The 23,429-nt window shown below is 36.7% G+C and overlaps 1 protein-coding gene across 2 annotated transcripts in view; it reads left to right on the top strand.

Moving 5' to 3' along the window:
* The window catches only part of LOC127449772 (reticulophagy regulator 3-like), a 28,343-nt gene extending 6,237 nt beyond the window's left edge, over window positions 1-22,106 (top strand). Inside the window, exons 1-11 of one of the 2 annotated variants that reach the window (XM_051713313.1) lie at window positions 185-281; window positions 5,532-6,523; window positions 6,798-6,911; window positions 7,999-8,092; window positions 15,582-15,612; window positions 15,710-15,836; window positions 16,051-16,135; window positions 16,235-16,372; window positions 16,913-16,992; window positions 17,299-17,431; window positions 18,002-22,105. In XM_051713313.1, the coding sequence (XP_051569273.1) occupies window positions 6,849-6,911; window positions 7,999-8,092; window positions 15,582-15,612; window positions 15,710-15,836; window positions 16,051-16,135; window positions 16,235-16,372; window positions 16,913-16,992; window positions 17,299-17,431; window positions 18,002-18,579 (1,329 nt within the window). In that variant the 5' untranslated portion in view covers window positions 185-281; window positions 5,532-6,523; window positions 6,798-6,848 and the 3' untranslated portion in view covers window positions 18,580-22,105. Of the gene's footprint in view, window positions 1-174; window positions 282-5,531; window positions 6,524-6,797; window positions 6,912-7,998; window positions 8,093-15,581; window positions 15,613-15,709; window positions 15,837-16,050; window positions 16,136-16,234; window positions 16,373-16,912; window positions 16,993-17,298; window positions 17,432-18,001 lie in introns of those variants that run through there. The other variant, XM_051713312.1, reaches the window with a different exon arrangement.
* The last annotated feature ends 1,323 nt before the right edge of the window (window positions 22,107-23,429 follow it).

Genomic DNA, 23,429 nt, shown 5'->3' with positions numbered 1-23,429 from the left:
GTAGATCTTCATTTGTCTGCATGGCAGATGTTGTCACACAACAGGAACAGGATGTCCACTACAAAGCTTACAATGTGGACCATCTGCATGAACTGGATATATGTTTCCCTTATTATGAAAACCACTGTGTTCCTCTCATTTACATGTTACTAACAGGCATGCTTCCCCTAACAGGTTCTTTGCTCTGAGCTCTTTGAGATTTCTCTTTCTGCTGGCGTCAGGTCTGGCCCTCGCTGTTTGTGTCGACACTTGGAGGAATAAAATCTGGCCCAAGATCAAAGGTAAAATGTACCCCTCTCTCTCTCTCTTGCTTTTATACTACTGTTGATATTACTTTGTCTAACAACATGTAGTCTCATCTTTTTTCTTTATCTGCATTCAATAATGGTTAAAATGATCACAATCATAATCACAATTATTCATTACAATTATTCTGTAATTTGAAAACAAGTTTTTATTTTAGACTTTAATGGTACACTCAGTAATTTTTTCCTCATTAAAAAAAGTTTGACACCTAAAGAAATTAATTGCCATTTTGAAACATGTATATAATCATCATGACACACATGAGATGAAGACTCCAGTCATATCAGTAAACTTGTAACAAGATTGTCCACTCATGGGGGCTGCCATGATAGGGTCACATGACCAGCCGAATATTACTTGCTTAATCTCAGTAACTGCCCTGTTATTGGACACTTTCACTCTGTGAAAAGTTTTTAAAAAATTACAATCGCATCTTTAACTTAAAACTGTGGACCCTTTTCACAGACCTTATTTAGCAGAGGAAATCTAGCACACTTTTTTATATTTGCAATTTTTTTTTTTATTTAGTGCAAATTTTTAACATTGTACTTTGTATTATATTACTCTATTATTAGTAAAAAAAAAAAAAAAAAAGGTACCACAGCTGCGATGAGGCCTCTAATACAGCTGCTGAGAGAGTGACAGAAAATGTGACATCTATATATGTTGTAATCCATCACTCTCTATATTTTTTCTTTATTTAAAAAGTTGTGGAAATAGTGGCATTTTTGTTTTATGTTGGAGCAAATGGATAAGTAAAAATGTTATTTGCCATGTTAAATGCAACATGTGCATAATATCACATCAGTGATGATAATGTCATTGCTCCAACATCCTTTATTTATACTTCTGTCTTTTATATCTTTTTTTTTTTTTTTTTTTTTTTTTTTTCTCCAGAGAATGGGGTGGGTTTTTTAAATCACTCTTAACTTGTTTATCTGGCTTTTGTCCTGTTTCTTATACTGGAAAAGTTCAATAAACAGATGAAACTATATATATATATATATATATATATATATGCACATGCCGTGGTCTCCCAACTACTCCCATTCACTGCTATCGAGGTTTGCCCTGCAACCCTTTACTTCCATGTTCCAAAACACAGAAGTGTGAAAAGGGTCCCTTGCGTTTGAATGATGCTGCATCCAGACCCCTAGGTGTCAGCATATGGAGCGTCACGTGACCCTCCATATGCACACTATGCTTTATGTAAATATCTGTAATGTAGTTTCTGAAGGGCAGTACTAAATAAAAACATGTTTTATCTCTTATATTTGTATCAATTATAAGAGGGATGTGAACATTTATGAGACAAAAGGGGAATGCAAACTTACGTATCTTCTCAACTATATATACTGTATATTAAACCTTCGATGAATGGGTTATCAGCTGTCGTACTTTTCTTCTGCTTTCTATCCAAATTGAGCAATCATATGATTAGGCGACTAAAAACAGACATTTGGCTCCTTAATATTTCAGTTAAGGAGCCAATTACTCCCAAGTCATTTTTTTAGTCTGGAGCCCTGCATTGTTTCTAAACCCATTTGTAATTTAATGAATTTGTTTTATATGTAAAAAAAAAAAAATAAAAAAAATCATCATCATCCTGATGCTCTAAATATGAACACTAAAATCCAGAGGTCAGATATGAATTTTTTTTTCACCTGTTGTATGTGACCAGAGAACATGAACTATTTTGCTGTATAACATTTTATTTTTTATCATTTATTATTTAAGTTTATGTTGGTATTGGGTGATTTTCAATTGCGTGCTTATTGAATTGTTGAGATCACATATGGGACAATGATGTGAATTTCATGCACTTGAAGGGTTTGGCTTTGGCAGCCTTGAACCACCACATCCTCCACCAGGCAAATCATTAGATCACAGTATTTTGTACCTCTTTTGGGGGAAATGGTACATACATGGACCCTATGATGGCCCTATGATGACCCTTATCTATCCCTAAAGGGTACATATTAGTACCTTAAGGTGTAACTTTGACCCAGTGTGGGTACAACCACATAAGCTGTACCTTATGCAATCACAAATACCCTTTTTTTCTGATAGTGCACTGTTGAAGCATGTGACAATAGTTGTTTATTTAAACGGCAAAGGTGAAACATGAATTATAACAGTTGTGCCAAATAAGAAGGGTGAGAAGAATTTATGCATGCGTCAGGAAAAGAGGAAGCACGTTTTAAGAAATGAGAAGCAAGCAGTGAGTTTTTGTACATGTCTTATTGGACTTTGTTCACTTGGACTTACACTGACACCTAGGGGTCTGGATGCAGCATCATTCAAACGCAAGGGACCGGGGCAAAAATGGCCTGCATGGCAGAGTTCCAAGACTAAAACCACTGCTGAGCAAAAAGAACATTAAGGCTCGTCTCATTTTTGCCAGAAAACATCTTGATGATCCCCAAGACTTTTGGGAAAATACTCTGTGGACTGACGAGACAAAAGTTGAACTTTTTGGAAGGTGTGTGTCCCTTACATCTGGCGTAAAAGTAACACCGCAGTTCAGAAAAAGAACATCATACCAACAGTAAAATATGGTGGTGGTAGTGTGATGGTCTGGGGCTGTTTTGCTGCTTCAGGACCTGGAAGACTTGCTGTGATAAATGGAACCATGAATTCTGCTGTCTACCAAAAAATCCTGAAGGAGAATGTCCGGCCATCTGTTCGTGACCTCAAGCTGAAGCGAACTTGGGTTCTGCAGCAGGACAATGATCCAAAACACACCAGCAAGTCCACCTCTGAATGGCTGAAGAAAAACAAAATGAAGACTTTGGAGTGGCCTTGTCAAAGTCCTGACCTGAATCCTATTGAGATGCTGTGGCATGACCTTAAAAAGGCAGTTCATGCTCGAAAACCCTCCAATGTGTCTGAATTACAACAATTCTGCAAAGATGAGTGGGCCAAAATTCCTCCACAGCGCTGTAAAAGACTCATTGCAAGTTATCGCAAATGCTTGATTGCAGTTGTTGCTGTTAAGGGTGGCCCAACCAGTTATTAGGTTTAGGGGGCAATCAGTTTTTCACACAGGGCCATGTAGGTTTGGATTTTGTTTTCCCTTAATAATAACAACCTTCATTTAAAAACTGCATTTGTGTTTACTTGTGTTATCTTTGACTAATATTTAAACTTGTTTGATGATCTGAAACATTTAAGTGTGACAAACATGCAAAAAAAATAAGAAATCAGGAAGGGGCAAACACTTTTTCACATCACTGTATATATATATATTTTTTTAGTTTAATCTGTTTATTGAACTTTTCCAGTATAAGAAACTGGACAAAAGCCAGATAAACAAGTTAAGAGTGATTTAAAAAACCCACCCCATTCTCTGTATGAAAATGAGCATTGAGATCCTTTGAAAATATTATACAGCAGTTTGGAATTCACAGATCTAAATTTTTTAGGTATTTACAGCTGCGCCATCTACTCTGTACCACTTTTGGGTGTAGTACGCAGCCCCCTAAAGCGGCAGACACTCTTGAGATGGTGCTTGCTGCTTTTAGAAAAGGTCATGAAGCTTCAGCGTACTATTCCTGTCTAATTCAGAGTCTAGGGGATGGGGTTTTAACATCTCTTAAGAAGTTATGGGAGGGAGACCTGAATTTAGTACTGGAGGATGAAGAATGGGGTAGGATTTAAAAAAATGTCAAGTCTATGTCTAGGGAAGCAAGGGTGCGCCTCATTCAGTTTAAGATTCTGCATCGTATTTATTGGACCCCCTCTAGAATGTACTGGCTGGCCTTAAAGACACACCTACTTGCTGGCGATGCCGGTTGGAGGATGGGGACGTGGCCCATGTTTTTTGGTCCTGTGTTGAGATTCAGGAGTTTTGGTCTGCGAGGTCTTGGACACTTAGATTTTATTCTGCCCTAGACTTTGTATTTTGGGTAATGGGGCGGGTATTAATATTATAAATAAACACATAAAAAACTGGGTCCTTACCTGCGTGATGATCGGCAGGCAGGTGACCCTCATTTCATGAGCGGTGCACCGAGTTGGGCAGAGTGGTGGCTTTTGAAGAGCTATCATATAGACTGCTGGGCAGGTTGGGTGATTATGGCAGGAAGTGGGGCACTTATTTGGCCTTCCTGGGGGGTTGAGGGGGAGGAGTAGTGGAGAGGGACAATTGGGTAATTTCTGTAATTAATATGTGGAATCTTTGTTCTTTTTTCTTTTTTTTTTTTTTTTTTTTTTTTGGTTGGTTAATTTCTTTGTCATTTTATGTCATAGAGTATTTTCTTTGAACTGCATGTTTATATGTGTGTCTGTTGCTATTTAATGTCTTACCACTGGGATGTATGTTGGGTGATTGGGCATATATGGTTAAAAGTTGATTCCGAGTTTAAGTGTTGTATGTGTTAATTTTAATTTTGGAATCAATAAAATTGTTAATGGCAAAAAAGCATAGTATGCATATAGTAGTGTGTTGCCTTCTTGAGCATCAGTTAATATTTGCACCTTGCCAACATAGGATCAGTACATAACGGCACATTTATCAACATGGAAAAGCGGATCAAGTTGGGTTCTGAACTTGCGACTACATTGGTACAGCTAATAAAAACATGCATCAAACATCCACACCAACCCAGCCTTTTTTTTTTTTTTTTTTTTTTTAATAGATATGCAGCCAATAACCTATGAACAAGGAAGTCTTAAATAATGCCTAAACTAAAACTCAGAAAAATACAGTGTAAGCGTATAAAAAAAAAAAAATGAAAATATGAACAAAATTGTCAGAGCACAAAAATTAAACAGTAATATAACCAAGGAAAACATGATTTTGTTTGCAATTCTGATGATTTTGCATTCATTTCTGTTATTTTTTTTTTTTTTTGTAGCATAATTTAAATGTTTATATATTTTTTTATTCATGCTTTGTAATTTTTTGATCTGCGCTAATTATTTATTTTTGCGCCTATTATTTTTTTTGATCTGCACTTATTTTTTTTTATTCACGCTTATTATTTTTGGATTCGTGACCGCAATACTTTTGATGGGATTTTGATCCTATACATTTTATCCCATAAAAAATAAACGAGCTGTTTCTTTAAATAAAATCATTAAACTTTGGATCGTTTTGACGTTTAATTTATTCAAAGGAAGAGCACAAACACTTATGCACAATTGATAAAAACTTTTTAAACAAGAAAAACTGAAAAGCTGCAAGTGCAACAGGTAATTTCACAGTATAGGGCTTTATTCAGATTCGTTCAATGGGATTGATTCACGGAGCGTGCTGTGCGCGGAAAGTCTGTAAGTTTGGGATGTGTGTGGATCGACACTCGCAACATGATGATGGTTCTCTGACTGTCGACGGAGGATCTTCTCCTTAAGAACCTGGAAGTCACTGAAGATTCACATAAATTCAGAGGTACGTTTAAATTTAAGTGTTGTTATTATTGGTATTTGTCCAATTGTTATGTGTTTGTAGGTAGTAATTGTCGTTGACGTGTTCGCGTCCTAACCATATTTGCTCTCCCCACAAAATTTTAATTTAATTATACAGGCTTGAGAAAGCCAACATGTTGTTTTCCTACTTCAGTTTAGTACTGAATAATTGACGAGGGACCGTCGAATTATAGACAATTATTGCACACCCGTATTGGTGATCGCGTTGCGGCCGTTACACCTCAGGTTTGCATTCATTTTCAATAATTAGACGTTCGAGACAATCATTCCTACTACACCTCAATACATTTTTGTCATGTTTTCTTCATTTAAACACTTTAGTCTGTCGAACTGCTTTCTTGCACCACGTATTGAGCATGTAACGGTATGTGTCCACTGGCGCGGAAGAAAAGAGCTGGAGCTTTGCGCCGGTGTACAGCAAGTGTGTATCGGCTATGATTGTTTTCCGTCCACGAGCAATCATATCATTTTTAATATGCGCAATTACAATTGGAAAGATGCCAGCGTTAATTCCGAATGCCCAAAGTATTTAAAAACATTGTTGATTTATTACACTTTTGTTTTCCCAGCCACAGTATTGCCACAATAAGTCCAAGTATTATGACATTTATTGCCTGTAATCCTTGATTATTCTTATGTGTTTCACTGTTTTTGTTAGCATACTTGGCACCAATCTCTTGGAGCATGTACCTCTGATTCTCGAGGAGGAGAGGAGTAAGGAGACATTTGGGCACAGTCATACGGTCTGAAGAAACTGAAAAGAGCCTGTCACAGGTCTGTGTCAGGGGTGAGTGGATTGCTGTAGTATAACACATTAGCTAGTCAAGTGCACAATAATGTTTTACAGGATCTATATTTTAAGTCTTCATTTTTTATTTGTTTAGTGCTTTTCACAATACATATAACTTCTAATCATCGATAGCATTAATACTCTTTATAACTGAAGAGTAACAGAGTATCTTTTGTGGTTGCAAAATGTAAGTTTAGATGGGACATTTTTTTTTTTTTTGAACAACATTGAACAAATATTTTCCTCTGCACTTTTTATTTTGCTCCAACAGGAGTATGCTGTCATTGATGAGGATGCTCCTTTGCATGTACTGTATGGCAAGATGCTACCAGATACCTTGATTGTTAAAGACTGGATGCAGCAAACTTTTTCATGGCGGAGAAGTGTAAGTAATATCACAGATCATTTTATGTCAATTATCAGCTTAAAATACTTGTTTGATTTCAGTGTTGCACGTGGAACACTAGGTTAGAACTACTTCAGGGGGACATGAAAATGAGAGGAGCACAGAATTTTTCTGTCACTTGGGCATTTTAATATTTTTATTTACCCAAAAAGGAACATTCTGTCTTTAACTCACCCTAATGTAATTTCAAACCAACATGACTCTTTTCTTCTTTGTAACACAAAAAGTGAATTTCTGGTGGCAGGACATAAACCACAGTAAAAGTATTTGAAATAAAAGGTGCGATGTATTCCAAGTTTTCTGTAGTGATATGATCACTTTGATGAACAGAACATAATTTAAGCTATTTACCATCAAATTAAAGCAATAAAGCACTGAAAACTCTCATTGCATCCTGTGAACAAACTTGGAATATAGCATTGATTACCTTTACTCTGGTTTTATGGTATTTTCCCCTCTTTTTGAGCTTTTTTTTTTTTAAGTCACCATCCATTTACATTATGGCCAATAAACACTATGAAGATTTCAAACATTTACCTTTTGTGTTCCACAGAAGAAAATCTGTACAGGTTTGGAGCAACATAAGGGTCAGTTAGGACATAATTTTCATTTTTGGGTGAACTATTTCTATAAGACTGGTGTGACCACTAATATCAAGTTAATGTGAATGATTAACTTTCCATTAATATCAAATATTTTTTAATTTAATTTTATTTATTTTTTTAGTTATGTGATGAAATTGAACAAATCCATTCATCAACTGTCTAGTGCTTCAAGGAGGGCTTAACTAGTATTGTACTTGAGCTTGTACCAAGAAAAAGCCTTTTGGCCAAAATATACATTGAAGCAATTTAGGAGATGCTTGCAGAAGGTCTTCCAGGGATTTAATGTGGCGTTACTGCAGATTATATGAGCAGTAAATATTGTCAAACAAATGTTTTTGTTTTGTCAGAATGATGTAATACTGTAAGTTTTGTCATAGCAAATTAAATAAAGCTTGGAATGTTGTTTTTGCAGATATTGCATGATTTTAATACTGTTCTAACATTATGTTTTCCTCTTACAGTGTATTGCTGATACACCATATGAAAATGGCTTTCACCAGGATGGTTCAAGTCCTGATCAGATGGATGGTGTGCAGGGGAATAAGAATCAAAGAGGTGGTAATTGCAGCCTTCAATGCATACTTTCTTTTTTTAACATGACTTTTTTTTCACCCGATATGAAAAATATGCTCACTTCCTGCAATGTGCTATTGCAAAGATACGAGTCAAGAATCATTCAAAGACATCCTGTGTTCCAGAAGAGACTATTAATTATTTTACTCACCCTCATGTTTCAAACCTGTATGACTTTCTTTTCTTAAGTGGGGACAGAAAAGGAGATAATTTTAATGAATATCACAGCCCACACTTTCAATGCAATGGCAATGGATAGAGGCTCAATTTAAAGCTTAGAGGACCCAAAAGTTGTCATAAAAGTAGTCCATGTGACTTGTGCGTCTAATTTCAAGTCGTCTGAAGTAGAGCCCGACCGATATGGGATTTTTGAGACCGATACCGATTTTAGAGAGGGAAAATTCACAGATTACCAATATGGTGGCTGATATATTTAATTTTTGAGCTGGAATGAAAACAGACCTTTTCTATGTGGATTTTTCACAGATTTTGCACCGATATGACTATGCAAAGGTACTCAGAAGGCTGATTTCTTAAATATTTTTTATCAAAGAATATTTGACATTATACATTGTCAACGAATTCTAGAAATGAACACTGAGAAAATAAATAATAAAAAAAAATACAATAAATAGCTAAATAAAAATCAATACTGTTTAGTATCAGTCAAATGCTGACTATATTAATACTGCCGAGTCAAGGTAAACAGATAAGCAGCGGTGTTACACTGTATTCTGCTATACAAGTTCAGGGGAAACTTTCAATGGTGGAAACCAGACTTCTAAATATTAAATTTTATAAATGCAATTACTGGTATTGTTCGGTTGAAGGGGGTACCAAACTGTGAACCCTGAACAAAACAGTTTGGTGAATACATGTTTACTCATTAGCTTCCACTCAGCTGACAACAATAACCTAGTTTCCATCCTCTTTTCACGCTATTTTGTTATCGACAAAGTGAAAATGCGTAAAAAAATAAATAAAAAAATGTTGCCGTCTTCTGCCTGTTTCCATTCAAATGGCCTTTTATCGATACAAATGGTGTGCGTGATGACGTCATGCCTAAAAAAACACTTTTTCGCATAAGTTTTGGTTTAGCACAAAAGAAATCTGCCCTGAAGCCGTTTCCATTCAGAAATGTGTTTATCAGTAATTCGCCTCCCAGATGTCCCTAATTTTTTTCCTCTGAAGTTTTGGTAAAATGGGAAGAGTATTGAGACAATTCATTGAAATTAGCCAGCTTACTATCATTTTAATTTCACAAATAAACGCAATCAGAAGATGAGGAATTGCAATCAAAAGGGAGCAGTTGTCCTTCTGATAGGACTGTAATATTGGTCCTGATGTTGCGCCTATCGCAGGTTGCCACCGGTTCTGACACGAAAGCGAATCGCCATGGCCCTGTCCAAGCTGGCAACCTGCACCAGTTTGGGAAACTTTAGGCCTTAGTATAAGGACCATACATCGGTGTATATGCTGTGTGCACAGCTATTAAAGTATTCACAGCGCTTCACTTTTTCCACATTTTGTTATGTTACAGCCTTATTCCAAAATGGATTAAATTCATTATTTTCCTCATAATTCTACAAACAATACCCCATAATGACAACGTGAAAGAAGTTTGTTTGAAATCTTAGCAAATTTATTAAAAATAAATAACGAACAAATCACATGTACATAAGTATTCACAGCCTTTGCCATGACACTCAAAATTGAGCTCAGGTGCATCCTGTTTCCACTTTCTACAACTTGATTGGAGTCCACCTGTGATAAATTCAGTTGACTGGACATGATTTGGAAAGGCACACACCTGTCTATATAAGGTCCCACAGTTAACAGTGCATGTCAGAGCACAAACCAAGCCATGAAGTCCAAGGAATTGTCTGTAGACCTCCGAGACAGGATTGTATCGAGGCACAGATCTGGGGAAGGGTACAGAAAAATTTCTGCAGCATTGAAGGTCCCAATGAGCACAGTGGCCTCCATCATCTGTAAATGGAAGAAGTTTGGAACCACCAGGACTCTTCCTAGAGCTGGCCGCCTGGCCAACTGAGCGATCGGGGAAGAAGGGCCTTAGTCAGGGAGGTGACCAAGAACCCGATGGTCACTCTGACAGACCTCCAGTGTTTCTCTCTGGAGAGAGGAGAACCTTCCAGAAGAACAACCTTCTCTGCAGCACTCCACCAATCAGGCATGTATGGTAGAGTGGCCAGACGGAAGCCACTCCTCAGTAAAAGGCACATGACAGCCCGCCTGGAGGACTCTCAGACCATGAGAAACAAAATTCTCTGGTCTGACGAAACAAAGATTGAACTCTTTGGCCTGAATGACAAGCGTCATGCCTGGAGGAAACCAGGCACCGCTCATCACCTGGCCAATACCATCCCTACAGTGAAGCATGGTGGTGGCAGCATCATGCTGTGGGGATGTTTTTCAGTGGCAGGAACTGGGAGACTAGTCAGGATCGAGGGAAAGATGAATGCAGCAATGTACAGAGACATCCTTGATGAAAACCTGCTCCAGAACGCTCTGCACCTCAGACTGTGGCGAAGGTTCATCTTCCAACAGGACAACAACCCTAACAGCCAAGATAACAAAGGAGTGGCTACGGGACAACTCTGTGAATGTCCTTGAGTGGCCCAGCCAGAGCCCAGACTTGAACCCGATTGAACATCTCTGGAGGGATCTGAAAATGGCTGTGCACCGACACTCCCCATCCAACCTGATGGAGCTTGAGAGGTCCTGCAAAGAAGAATGGGAGAAACTGCCCAAAATAGGTGTGCCAAGCTTGTAGCATCATACTCAAAAAGACTTGAGGCTGTAATTTGTGCCAAAGGTGCTTCAACAAAGTATTGAGCAAAGGCTGTGAATACTTATGTACATGTGATTTTTTTTTTTTTTTTTTTTTTTTATTATTATTTATTTATTTTTTTAATAAATTTGCAAAGATTTCAAACAAACTTCTTTCACGTTGTCATTATGGGGTATTATTTGTAGAATTTTGAGGAAAATAATGAATTTAATCCATTTTGGAATAAGGCTGTAACATAACTAAATGTGGAAAAAGTGAAGCGCTGTGAATACTTTCTGGATGCACTGTACATATGATACATTCCTCATATTCAATAGACTGTTTTGAACAATCATCTAATCTAAAGCATCGCCATCTCAACTGCATTATGTCCCGTATATTTGTCCCACAACTTTTAACGACCAACTGAACTTGATTATCATCTAAAATTAATTTTAGCATCATAATACAGTTTACATTTTCTGAAGAAGATCAGCAAATGCGATCCGAGGTAAAGAGGGTTAGATTTAAAATATTTAAAAGTTTTAAAAGGTTCAAAAGCTTGTTTTCTGAACGTGAACTCATTGGACAAATAGTTCTGATAGTTTATAGTCTTGAAGTGTAGAAAATGTCATTCAGTCGACTTTATTAGTCTTTATTAGGGTACGGCTAATTTAAGTTTGTGTAAAGAAAAGGTTTATCTAAAAAAAAAAAAATTTTTTTTTTCATTTGGTAATTTATTTTTTTAATTTAATGTGTTTTTCGTTTGGTAATTTATTTAATTTAATACAGGGAATTTTGCCAGCATTTCTTTCAAAAGCTAAACAATAATTTAATATAATTGGGCTATATGTTAGTGTTAAAAAAAAAAGCACACTGAAGCTTTTCTTCTAGTATTGTGCATATATTTTTAATTTAAAACATCTTTGTGCACAGAAATGATATGTTTTTTTATATTGTGGGCTAATTCCGTGACTGCCGTCTATTATTTTGAATGGTGTGAAAAAGCAACTTTAATAAATAAACGGATGTCTACCGCGATTAAATTAATCGCAAACAGTGGCCATTCATTTGTTCTCTGTGCACTTGTCCATGTGCATGTCTTGATACGAGATATTTGTGTTGGCACTCCTGAAGTGTCATGTTGCAGTGATCGGATCTGTATGCAGTTCAGATCAGTCCATACGTAATTGGCTTTCAAGGATATATACATGATTAACACAGGCTAACGACTGGGGCAAATTCTGTCATGTGACACTACATTTTTGCGTTAATGCCAGTTTTCTCGACAAAAAGTGTTTTCAAACCAGTTTTTCGTGACATTTGAAGTATCGACATAGAGTTTATGCGCTAGAGTTAAACGGAAAAATATTATGTCGACACTTGTGAAATGTTAGCGATAATTTGCGTTTCCATTAGCTTTATTTTGATGCGCTAAAACTTTTTCTGCAAAAAATCCTTGGGTGGAAATGTAGTTACTGAAAGTAGCTATGTGATTAGCTAGTTAGCTATAAGCTCGTTGTCACAGAGAGTAAAAGATGGACGTTGTTTATTTTACTTTCCAGCATTGTGTCTCACCAACTACGTAACAACATAGCATGAAATCAACACTCATCAGACACAATCCACCACCGCACCGTTGTCTGCTGAGCTGCAAAAAGATGCTCTGATGTTTACCTTTCAGTCTGCTACTTTACTGACTGCACTGACAAACTATAGCAGGCTAACAGCAAACAGACATGAGTGATATGGTTGTCAGGGACAAGGTTAATGTTATATTAGTTATATTGAAAAGGGAAAACGATGGGGTCATTGTTTATTAAGTTTCCAGTATGTATTTCACAAACTAGTTAAGTTACCGAGACACCGCTCAACTCCGTCCTGCCTGCAAAGCCACTGTCAGTTCAGCTCTGTAAACAATGGAGTCGGAGCACGCTCTGCTGGACAAACTATGCTATGACACCAATTATAAAGCATTGTTTTCTGCATTATATGTTCTGAAGAAAAGTGTTCATATCGGTAAAATATATGCTGATACCGATACATCGGTGAAAGGCTAATATCGGCCGGCCGATATATCAGTCGGGCACTAGTCTGAAGGCATACGATAATTAATTTTTTTGTGAGAAACAACCTGAAATATGAGAAGCTCATTCGAAGTGGTTTGTATTTTATTTTTAGAGCTTTAAAGTGAGGTACTGTCAACTGCCATTGTGTTGAAAAGATACCCTGTGATGTTCATTAAAACCTCTCCTTTTATGTGCTCCTAAAATGTATTTTTGGGTGAGTATTAAAGGGTATTTAAGTTAAAACTAAATGTGTAGTAACATTTTTAAAGCGAAATGGCTAACAAAATATGTATCCTACTGTATTTGATGGCAAATTGTGATTCTGAGATGTTTAAAGTGTTAGTTCTGTGACATTGTGAACAAAAATGTGAAATAATTGAATGTTTCATGTTATTAAATAAATGTGATTTAAACATCAAGTTGGCAGTTTTTTATGCTTTGAGTACAAATTTGCCATTCATAAGGTACAAAGTGCTTGTCACTGGGGCAGTACCCTTAAAAGGCCAAATTTGCACCTTTTCCAAGGGTACATTATAATATCATATCACTGAGGTCCAAGTTAGTCACCAAGGGTACATATTTGCCTCTTAAAAGGTACAGGCTGTAAGGAGACGAAAATGTACCCAATGTTTAAGGGTACATGAATGTACCTTTGAGGGTACTGCCACAGTGACAAGCCATTGTACCCCTAAAGGTAAAGATTGTGCACTTTTTTTTCTGACAGTGTACATCTTGAATTATTAGGTTTTGTTATGAAAATATCACTTCATTAAGTTTCAACAACATAACTGAAAGCGTTCAGAGGTACTGCATCTGCACTGAGATGGCACTTTGAAGTGACGTGTTAGTGAGCAGCACTACATTTTACATATTTGTATTGCTTTTATTCCTCCTAGTTTCCTTTCCTTGCATCCTTGTTTCCTAAGAGGGAGGAAATGAGGATGCACAATTTCAGAAATGAGAAGCATGAGTGCACCTAACAGATTTATTGCACTTTCATTTTAGCCCAAATCAACATAACATGGTATCACAGTATTTTAAAACTAAAAAAATGAAAAATACCTGACAAAATAATAGTAGGCCTCTTTTACATGCTAAACGCCAACTACAGAATTCAATTATAATAGCACTCCGATTTAGTGAATGCAATTATTCATTTGTGATTTTCTGTCCATTCTCTTTGAAATATTAATTATACTGGCTGTAAATTGATAATTCCTACATTTCCAGAAAGAAGGCAATATTAACCTGATCATACACTAATTTAAATTATACCAATATACAGTGTAAAAGTGGCTACATTTTTAATAGCAATTGATCTACTTTGTTTCTGAGATGTCTCTGTTAGAACTAGAAGTGAATATTAAATCAAAAGACAGTGCTGCTTGTTGAAAATGTCTCATTACACAACTCTTTTTGAATGGAGTGAAAAGCTAATTAGGCAAATGGTCAAAAACCTCAGACAAATGAGTCTAAATTTACACTTACAAATGCAAGGTTTGTTGAGTAAATGTCTCTGCAACTTAACTCTATTTCCTCTGATTTATTAACCCTGACTTCTCAGCTGTCTTTGTAGTTGTTTGTAAGTTTACTTTCTATTAATGGCGCTTTAAGCTATTTTAGCTGTTCTGGAACTTCCACCAGACTAGCTGTAGAATTAGCCACGCCCCCTCTTTCCAAAGCCCAGCACTCCAACGAAATGTGCGCACACACGAACACACTAGAGACCGTTGTGTTGTAACAGATGGAGGGTGATGGGTCCCCCTGAGCATTTTGTCGTCTGACCCTGAGTGTTTGGCGGGAGCAAGACACCGTACTGGCGTTTATACGAGCATATATGTGCTTCCCTGTGAACGCGCACAGTGATCAACAGGCAGAAAGTCTTTTGATTGGCTAAAAAAAGGATCTGACCGTGGCTCGTGGAAATCTTTTCCCCAGCTGTTTACAAAACCTAGAGCTGTTACAGAGACAGGTGTGAAATTTCATGGCACTAATAGAGCTGTTCAGGTTGTAGTCCCAAAACATGGAAGATTTTCACCTTGGGTTCCCTTAGGATTTTCCTATGGGTTTTTATAATGGCAGTTTTGGATTTATGAGTAAAATAAGGTATGTGATTAGTTTAGGCATTACTTGAAGATACGTGGATGTTTTGTTCTGCAACATAAGTTACACACTTTCATATCTCAAACATGAATTTTAAAGGCGTATTGAAGCAACATGGATAAAAAAAACCCCGGAAAAAAAAACAGCAGCTTCAAAATTCACATTTGAGGAATGACTGTGTGTAATTTATTTTGCAAAACAAAATGTCCAAGTATTTTAAAGTAATATTACCACAGGCCTTATTTTATCCATAAATCCAAATCTGCCATTATAAAAACCCAAAGGAAATTCCCGATGGAATCCATGTGAATTAGCCTTCCGGGTTCACCTACAAACTGGTGTCACAGCTGAACAGCTCTATTTCAGTGATATCTAACAGGTAATAGAGGCGTTTTCTGCATGTCATTTCATTAAAAAAAAATCACGTACAGCACTTTTAATATTACTAAAATTAATAACCTGAATTTACAAAAATGACTGACATTGTCTTGTTTTTGACCTCTTACAGTTAAAAGACAAGATGAAAGTGAGAATGACAGGTAAATAATATGTGTATTGTTAGCTTTTCATATGTGCTCTGAGATGTTTTGGCTTTCTTAAGTTAATTCATTCTTCTCTTCTCTGATTGGCTGGCAGCTGGGGTCTGGTGCAGCCTGGGACTTTGAGCATTCCTGAATTATGCCACCACATGGCTGAAGTGTGGATCACTGGATCTTCCTGTGCTGCAGACATTGTGCAATTTAAACGGCAAAATCCAGGGAAGGTGAGATGCCTCTGAGAACCATTCAAACCAAAAGCACTATCAAGGTCACTTTTGCAATTTGTTAGAGTGATAATATTGTCATTCTACATCAGACCTGTTTTAATTATGGCAGTTATGTTTGCCTTATATATTATTGATATAATATATGATATTAAGGCCTTTGTTTGACACCTGAAAGTTTATCAAATCCTAAAACACCATTAATGTTTTGCAGTTTTGTATGCTGGTTTGTGGCCTGTTTACCTTACTGGCCATGGTGGGGTGCTACATACCTGGATTGGTACTCTCATACGTGGCTTGTGAGTAGCAGAAATCCTTCAAAGCATACTCATCCTTTCCAGTGCCTAAAAAAAAAAACTGCAGAATATTTACCCTCCCTATCTCTCGCTCTCTCTCAGTGTTGGGTGTGTTGCTGTTCCCATTGGCATTGTATTATCGGCTGTGGCAGCGTGCATGTTTGAAGCTGGAGCCGGCCCTGCAGTGGCTGGACTTCAGCGTCAAAGGATACATGATGTCAAAGCCTATAGATAACCAGTGTAAGTACAGTTTGAGTCCAGTTAACTGTCTATAGAACAATGGGTATGTTAACATCACTTCTGTTTTTAGCTGTGTGTTTTAAGATTTAAGATCGTCAGGTTTCTGTACTTTGTCCAGGACCAGATTGTTTATTGTCTTTAAAAGCAAACTGCTCAGGCTCAGACATGTGAAAAGAAAAATGCACAGCAGTGTATCTTAACTATAATAATTCTCATGGCTTGATTACTGTCATTACATTACATGTTTTACATTACATGTATTGGTTGGGACCAAAAGTCTGAGGCTACATTTGAAAATCTGTTTTTTTTTTTATTTATTAAAACTTGGAAAAAACAAACAAATGAATATATATATATATATCACTTTTTTACCCCCAAGTTTACATACCCATTATGAATATATATATATATATATATATATATATATATATATATATATATATATATATATATATATATTCAGCAGTTTGTTATTGACCTTTGATTCTGTGTGTGTGTGTGTGTGTGTGTGTGTGTGTGTGTGTGTGTGTGTGTGTGTAGTTCTCCGTAAACCCATCAGAAATGTGACCTTGGATGAAGCCAGTGACAGTGAGGAAGAGCTGGCTGCTTTCTGCCCAACGGTGAGCCCAATGTTAGGGTCAGGGTTATATATAACTTGGGGGTATAGAACAGCTGCTGGGGTTGTAAGGGATATGTAAGTCTAATTTTTTTTCAATCCAGTGCGTCATGCAGGATGCTCACACTGCTCTAAATATTCTGCACCTCCAGTTTAATGAAGCAGCGGTTGCTAAGGAACTGGCACTTACTGACTCTGAACATTCAGATGTCAGCTGCTGGGGTTGTAAGGGATATGTAGGTTTAATTTTTTTTCAATCCAGTGCGTCATGCAGGATGCTCACACTGCTCTAAATATTCTGCACCTCTAGTTTGATGAAGCAGTGGTTGCTAAGGAACTGGCACTTACTGACTCTGAACATTCAGATGCAGAGGTATCATACATGGATAATGGTACCTTTAACCTCTCCAGGGGTCAAACCCCCCTCACAGAGGGCTCAGAAGGTAAGACACCCCAGGCATATTTGGAAATAAACTACACTATGTGGTCAAAAGTATGTGAACACTCATATGTGCTTGTTGAGCATTTAATTTCAAAACCACAGGAATTAATAGAGAAATGGTCCTTCCTAACAGCTTCCACTCTACTGAGAAGGATTGGTTTTGGCTCGCAGTCAACGTACAAATTCATCCCAAAACAAGTGATCACTGTGGTTCAAGTGTGGACTTTGTAAAGGCTTCCGCACCAGACTCAGTATACCATTTCTTTATGGACCTTGCTTTGTGCATTGGGTATTTTTCATGGTTTAAGCAGAAAAGGGTTCTCCCCAAACTGTTGCTACAAAGTTGGAAGCACACAATTCTCTATATTTAAAGCTAGTATGCTGTAGCATTAATAATTGTCTTCATTAGAAATAAAGTGGCCTAGACCAAAATCGTTAATTAAAAGGGGGTGTCCACATACTTTTAGCCATGTAGTGTATACTGAAATTTCTACTCTTTCTCTCACTTCTCATTCACTGCATGGATCATTTTATGTTGTAATATTTTGATGAATTTTAATTTGTTTAATAGATCTAGATAGGCATAGTGACCCAGAGGAATCATTTGCCTGTGGGCTTCCAGACTTCCCCTCCATCAACCCAGATGCCACCCTGATGGAGGACGATGATGATGCCAGCATCGGGATTCCCACTCTGAACTCAGCCGCCCTTTCTGGCCCTCGTGGTTCTACCTCTGCCTTGCTGGACCTGGAGACCCAGATGGACTCCGATCAGGAAGACCTCGACCTTGAGCTGTCCCTAGGCTCCTTAAATACTACCTCTGACCTCACTAGTAACCTGGCAGGGCTCATAGCCAGCAACATGATCCAGGCTGCAATAACAGGAGCCATGCAGCCTCGCCCACCCCAGGGTCCTCGGAGAGAGAGCGGCCCACGGGCAGGAGCTCCGAGGGGATACAGGAAGCAGTCAAGCTCGGAGCTGGACACAGACCAGGACATTGATGGAGAGGAATTTGAGATGTTGGATCAGTCAGAGCTGAATCAGTTGGATCTGTTTGGAGGGGTGGGTGGGAGAGGAGGGAGTCAGGTTGGCCAGAACAGGTCCCAGGGATCCAATTTCCTGTCCAACTTACTGGGGAAGCCACAGTGAGCCCTGTGTTTGTTTGTGTGTGTGTGCAATACATACCAACTTTACAGATCCTCCCTCTGTCTGTCTACTTCCTGTATATCTACTTGTCCCTCGCACCTTGATCTGTGTAGAAGTTTGCAGTGTTTGATTGAATGTCTACTGAAATGCTCTAGTTTTGACCTTTGCTTGAGTGAGTGAACGAGTAAGGCAGAGTGAATGATTGTATTTATTTTGCACTGTTAATGTAACATTAAGTCGAAATTATGCTTTGATTTTTCATATGCCGCTTCGCCTCTTGGCTAGAAAATTTGATATGTGTAAGATGTAATGGCAGGTGAAAAAACTAAGCACATCTTTGGCTTTATGTTCCACTTGCCAGGATTTCTCCACTGGCTGCAGTTGATATCACTGTGAAGTAATCTTGTCATTAGTCTCTTTTTGTGCTCGGTGATCTTCAGTGTCCTCTCTCATTTAGTGTGTGATTTATGGGTGTGAGTGAGACTTGAATGTGAAAGACTCCAATTTATTTTGTAGGCTAAGCAATAGGACAACAGATACAGACACATTACAATGATCAGAAATATCTTTAACTTCTTAAAACCAGCAAAATAAACACCTAACTTTTTAAATGCATCCCAAACTAAATAAAATGTTATTGATCTTTGACACCTGAAGCTTTTTGTTTCATACAGTCAGTATTGTTTGTGTCTTGGATAATTAACATATGATAGGACCAAATCAGACATTCCACCATCAGTGCTGGTCAAGACCATAAATGTATACAAAAACTAAGTCATCTATAGACCTTATTCACAGTAGCGCCATGTTTGAATTTTGACGCAAATGAAAATGAGGCTGTGAGGGATAGACTTACCATCTCTTCAATGGCATGCACAGAACAAAGCTTTATTAAAGCTCCTATATCCCTTATGATTTTCCATAACTCATGTTGTGTGGTATTTTTTTGTCTACTGAATGTTCTTGGAAATATATGTATATATTTTCAATGTTTTGTCAGTGGAACAATCCAAAAACTATTTAAACTGCAGTATAGCCCATTGAAGAGACTGTACGTCTATCCCTCACAGCCTCGTTGTCATTCTGGTCAAAAATAAGATTGTGCACAGCAAAGGAGGGCCACAGCCTGATCTCATGTAATTAAGACTCATAGATGAGAGCTCTTGTTACAGTCACTAGTCAAAAGTGTAATGAACAGCATACAGGTTATATTGCTATACCCAAAAAAAAAAAAAAAAAAAAAACATTTTTCCCTTTGCTTCTTTTCCATTTATATTTCCATATATTTACTGCCCTGCATTTTCTGGCTCAACATGATTTTAAAACATTTACATAGATGAGTCAAGAACTCACCTTGTTTTACATATCAGACATTTGGCTCGCATTAACAGAAGAGGGTTTCACCCTCTACATTTCAGAAGGTAACGACAGGTGTCTTTTTTTAACCAGGGTAACTTTACTGGCTTTCAAATGAATCTGTTCTTCATTGTGTTTTTAATGAGAAATCAAAATAAACAAATACACAAACATGTCAGTTCGTCAGTTCACCTTGCTTGACATCCTGTGTTCGCTGTTCATCTCGATAATATGTAGCAGTATACATGGATTTTGTCTGCAATGACTCTACCTCAAACAAGCAATTTGGCTGTAACTGCCATCATACACAGCCTCCTTTAACCATTTTGATTTTATACAGAATCTTTTATACAGGCAAAAGGCAGGAAAACTGCAAAAAATCTCATCTGCTGTACAAATCTGGCTCTGAGATTTCTCATCTGATTGGTAAGAGATTTAAAGCAGAACAACATCTAGCATTAAGTACTAATGCACAAAGGAATAAATACTCTACTTTTCTTCCTTACCAAGATTATGAGTTTTGTGGAATGATGGAACTGCTAAATTAATGATTTTGATTTGCTATTTTATTTAGCTGTTATATTGCATTTTTAGTTGATGCTGAACCTTTTTAGTTAGACTAAAGTCCAATTAGTTTACACTTTTTATATCTCTGACCCAATGCTGACGAGAGTTGTCATTGCTGGCTTTGTTTCTTTTTAAGTGTCTGCTGGAAATAAGAATGACTGCAAAAGTGCGATAGTACACCAAAAAAATAAAAATAATAATAATTCTGTTACCATAAATCAACCAAGTGATTTCTAACCACCTTTAAAAATACAAGGAATGCAAGTCTTTGATTTGGTTTTCTCTTTATTTAGAAGACTTAAGTCTTAATTGAAGGCTTATTGATCAGTAAGGAACTTTGGAGAGCATTGTAATTTATAGTAAATGGTCATTCAGGAAGCAAAAGGAGACAGTTTATCTCTAATCATCAGTGATGCTGAGAATTGGTGGATTCAGTCTGCCACTTCCTGCTGTACCAGAATATGTGTATTACATTTTAAAGCCTACAGGCTTCTGTTAGTTAAGAACAGTATAGTGCTGTTTATTGGAGTGATTCTTTTGCTACGATTGTACTCTTTCCCTTTGTTTGGAAGCCCCAAGAATTGAATTGCTGATGATTTGTTTGGACTGTTGTGATGAAAAGAAAATCAAGCTTGAACGAGCAGTAAATCAGCTTTTTTTATGAGTGTCAATGTGATTACCATACAATTGAAACATTCTCTGCTCATTTTACCCTTTCTATTCACCTTTTTGTGGTCAATTTAAAGAAGCGTCACCAGCAAATCAAATGGGACAATAATGTGGTTGTTTTTATATAGCAAAATATATATGTGTATATTACACCCAGTGTCATCTGTTGATGTTGTACTGATGTCAGTGATTTAAATATGAATCAGTTAGCTGTCTGCCATTTTTAGGCTGAAAATACAGAATAATTTATTTTTTCTCTCTTTGTGTGAACATTTTTACAAGAGTCTTTATGTAGCTGGATTCTGCAATGTCAGTGATTTTTTTTTTTATTATTATTATTATTTTATCTGTAGAGTATTTCCCTCTTCCATTCTCTGTCATTGGTTTTGATAACTTTTTATGTTCAAGACAATAAACAGATGAATAATATTCTCAAAGTACAAAGTGTGTTCTTTGTTGTGTGTTATACTATAGTTTTACAGTTATGCGATGACCTATTGACTTAAAAGAATGTTTATAGTCAACAAATGAAAATGTAATTGTTATTATTATTAAAATTCCTAGTAACGGCTATTTCAGTATTGTGTATGCAATTTTTAGCTAAGCAAGCAGTGGTGGACGGCGCTGCACAATTCAAATTCAGTACAATACAACAGTGTAAGAATGTGAAGCACCTACTATGCTTCTACAGGAAATAATATTTCTGCATCAAATCAAAGTGTGCATTTTTCATTTTGTCCAAATGTTCTGAGAATGATGAGATTTAAAGTTTTGCTAATTGACCTGTTTCATTTGACGTCACTGTATCAAACGTTCCATATACATTCAATATGCTGCGCTGTGGGATGCGACAAAAGCCTTCAGGAGTTAAAAGCAGCTCCTACATTCATACAGGCGGGATCATCACTGACGTTCTAAAATACTGTGACTAAATCAGACCAGAAGACAACAAAAGAACATTTGTAACTTCTGAATAGGAGATGTTTACGGTGATGTATCAGTGGACGTGTGTACTGGCCTGTCACACATCAGACTCGTCGGTGTCACAATCAAATGAGTCCGCACGTGAAATGAGTCTCTAGGAGGTTACTGTTGGTTATCGACGGCTTTGAAACGGTGAAAAGCACTACAGATATGACAATAAATTGACTGGCTTCACATAATTAAAGAACATGTTTTATATATATATATATATATATATATATATATATATATATATATATATATATATATATATATATATATATATAAACAATCACGCATTCAAGACATGTTTTAGGAAAGTTGGTTTTACCTAAATGTTCTTAAATATATTCAAATGTGCTCAGGACACAATTATTTTTCCATCATAATTGCTGGTGTGCATATACGATTGTGAGGTGTGTAAATATGGTAAATATTTTGTAATATTGTGGTTCGGTAATTGTGTTTAATTTCACAATCTATATATTTGGTAATATACTATTATGTTTTTTGTATTATTATTATTGTTATTATTATTATTATTTATTATTAATTAAACATTAATTAAACTTCAAACAAACAAAGTCAATGTACTGTCAGAACTGCAATAATACATATACATAATATACTATTATGTTTAACACGCGGCTGCAGGGAAAAGTGACGTCACTGAAACAGGTCAATGTAATATTAACCAGAAAATGTGAAATTCTACTGTACTGTTTTCCTAAAGGCACATCAACCGATAAATTCCGTATCTTCAGCAGAGTTACAGAAGTGGTAAAGAGCATTTTGCATATTGCATTTTAAACTTAAAAACTCATTAGAAATGTATATTTCAGTGTAAAGAGGAATAACAAAATGTTGGTATTGTTAACTGAAAACGCAATTATAAAATGCATTATAGATAAACATTAGACTTATTACAGAAATAAATAAGTAAACACTAAATCCAGAGATTATTTAGCAGAGAAGGGCCACTTCTATATAAATACATGAGAGAAATAGGAACGGCCATCTGCCAACAGGCCCCAGTTGCATAAAGCACCTTATGTTTTTCGTTAAGGGTTTTACTACAGTGAGCCAGGTTTTACCGTAATAAAATTCTACTGTTACCATGGACACGTTGGTCATGTCCCTTCCACTGATCTATAATATAGATATTTGAGCAATTTTAACACAAAGAATACTTTAACTTTTTGATGTTTTTTATTTTCATTTTAATGACTAATAAAGATTCTCAGTATCATTATTGATGTGTAAATTATTGTCCGACCTCTTCCAAATTAGCGCATAAA

The sequence above is a fragment of the Myxocyprinus asiaticus genome, chromosome 13 (assembly GCF_019703515.2).
Source record: "Myxocyprinus asiaticus isolate MX2 ecotype Aquarium Trade chromosome 13, UBuf_Myxa_2, whole genome shotgun sequence".
In the NCBI taxonomy this organism is placed as follows: Eukaryota; Metazoa; Chordata; class Actinopteri; order Cypriniformes; family Catostomidae; genus Myxocyprinus; species Myxocyprinus asiaticus.
This window is presented reverse-complemented; position numbering and strand designations above follow the sequence as displayed.